Source organism: Haplochromis burtoni, unplaced genomic scaffold (genome assembly GCF_018398535.1).
Source record: "Haplochromis burtoni strain Fernald_Lab_line unplaced genomic scaffold, NCSU_Asbu1 Contig_779, whole genome shotgun sequence".
NCBI lineage: Eukaryota > Metazoa > Chordata > Actinopteri > Cichliformes > Cichlidae > Haplochromis > Haplochromis burtoni.
In genome coordinates, this window is record NW_024583140.1 from 54532 (window position 1) to 56529 (window position 1998).

Consider the following 1998-nt stretch of genomic DNA (forward strand, 5'->3'; position numbering starts at 1 on the left):
ATATATATATTATCTATATATCATGGCAAAAGTCTACTAGAAATCCAAGACAATGCAACGTCAGAATTTTTTCACGTCAATACATTTACTGTGTAAATGCTAAAACCAGAGGACCCCATTACTCATTACTCTTCCAACCCTGTAACCGATAGAAATGTTTAAAAGTAATTTGAATGACTGGCAAAACAGAAGAGCGAGTTTTCTAGTCTGGAGCAATGAAGGAGTCCTTGACAAATATGAATACCAGTCTTTGAAAAACGCTAACGGGGAGGCTCCCCTAATTTACTCATTGAGGGTCATTGCGTGGCTGCTACACGGGTGTCAGTGATTTGGGTGTAATCTTCTGTACTTATAGGCCCGAGCAAAAATTAGTCCACGGACTCAAAGCCCACCAAGAAAAACAAAAGGAGCTCAATCTAAAGAGAAGGCACCTCACACATTTCTGCCCCAGTTTTTTTAATGGCTTGACAAGACACAAAATAACCGTTTTGCTGATGGTGATTTTCTACTGCTGGGAATTATTTTTAAGAATTATAGTTAAATGCTTAATCAGTTAGAATGTACTATTCTCAGCCCATAGGATTTTTAAAATACCCTGAAACAAACAAACAAACAAACAAAAACAAAACTAACCAGTTTTACTTGTATATGGCGCGGAATTTTTCCGCTTTAGAAAACATTTGTCCCTACACAAATAGGAATGGTGCCAAGTACTGTTTGTATCACGGCTTTGAAGATTCCTATAATTATACATTACATTTGGGCTGTCTTATTTTTAAAAATCAAATTATAAAACAATATATAAAAACAAACATTTTAACAATACCAATAGTACCGTCATTATATTACCCTAATTGTGTAATCATAATAATAATAATTATAATTTTAAAATAGCCAAACGAGGAAACAAAATATATAACAGTGTAGCTGAAATATTATGCCGTAAATTTACTTTAGCATACACTTTTCACTGGTACGGTTTGAAAAAAAGGGGTGGGGGAAAGAAAAACTCTCTTAACGGGACAAATTATGCTTTCTGTAATATTTATCTCAAAAGCTCTCAGTCAGACTTGGAAGTATCAGGAAATACATAAAAATTCGCAGCGAAACAGATGAGCATCAAACTCTGCGGATTGTTTGGTTTAAATCAGTAAATCCATGAAGTGATATATGTAATGATATGATGCATTATTGTATAAATAAATAAATAAATAAATAGATAAATAAAAGACAGAAAACAAGGTATATCAAACTTACCATAATTCAGAATAAGGCATATGCAGGAAAAATCCGATTACCGATCAGAGCCTCTCCATGCCCAGGAGAGAGCCCGCAGGTCTTTCCCCCAAGTGTCCCAGGAAATCAGTGACAACACGCTCCTGTTGACTTGGAGCTCCTGAGATGAGGAGGAAGAAAAAGCGGACGCTTTAAATCGAGGGTCTCTAGGTGACAGCTTTCTGTAGACACTGACTCGCATCGATCTCTCTTCTCGCACTCTGAAGCTTCAGGAGCGTGTTTGCTTTCCCGGCGATGGGGAAGCGGTGTTAAGTAAATGAGCGAAGATTCCTGGTTCCTCCTCCTCCTACTCCTACCGAAGAAGTGCGTGCGCGCTGCACACAGCCTGAACGCGTGTGTTTGTGTGTGTGCGTGCGCGCCCCCCATGTCTCAGCCACTCCTCGTTTATGCCCTCAGCAGAAGTGCCTCACTTCTCGCCTAACTTTAAATCTTTGTTTAGTCAAAGGCTCATCACCGCCTGTGTTTACACAACGACGCTGAAACTACTGAGGGAGACACGCTGATGCTGAGGACTCAACGTCTGCACTCCAGATATGAAGAGTTTCCTTAGCTTGTGGCAAATAACTCCTGGGCATTGACAGACTTATCAAGCAGTAGTTATCTTTAGTGTGTGTGTGTGTGTGTGTGTGTGTGTGTGTGTGTGTGTGTGTGTGACTGTTATTACTTTAAAGATGAGAGATAACATAGAGCTGAGATGAGATG

General features: G+C 39.3%; 1 protein-coding gene across 3 annotated transcripts in view; it reads right to left on the reverse strand.

Moving 5' to 3' along the window:
- eya2 (EYA transcriptional coactivator and phosphatase 2) overlaps window positions 1–1592 on the reverse strand; it is a 25157-nt gene extending 23565 nt beyond the window's left edge. Inside the window, exon 1 of one of the 3 annotated variants that reach the window (XM_042215635.1) lies at window positions 1258–1592. In XM_042215635.1, the coding sequence (XP_042071569.1) occupies window positions 1258–1277 (20 nt within the window). In that variant the 5' untranslated portion in view covers window positions 1278–1592. The remainder of the gene's footprint in view (window positions 1–1257) is intronic. The other 2 variants (XM_042215634.1, XM_005950393.3) reach the window with 2 other exon arrangements.
- Window positions 1593–1998: the final 406 nt, after the last annotated feature.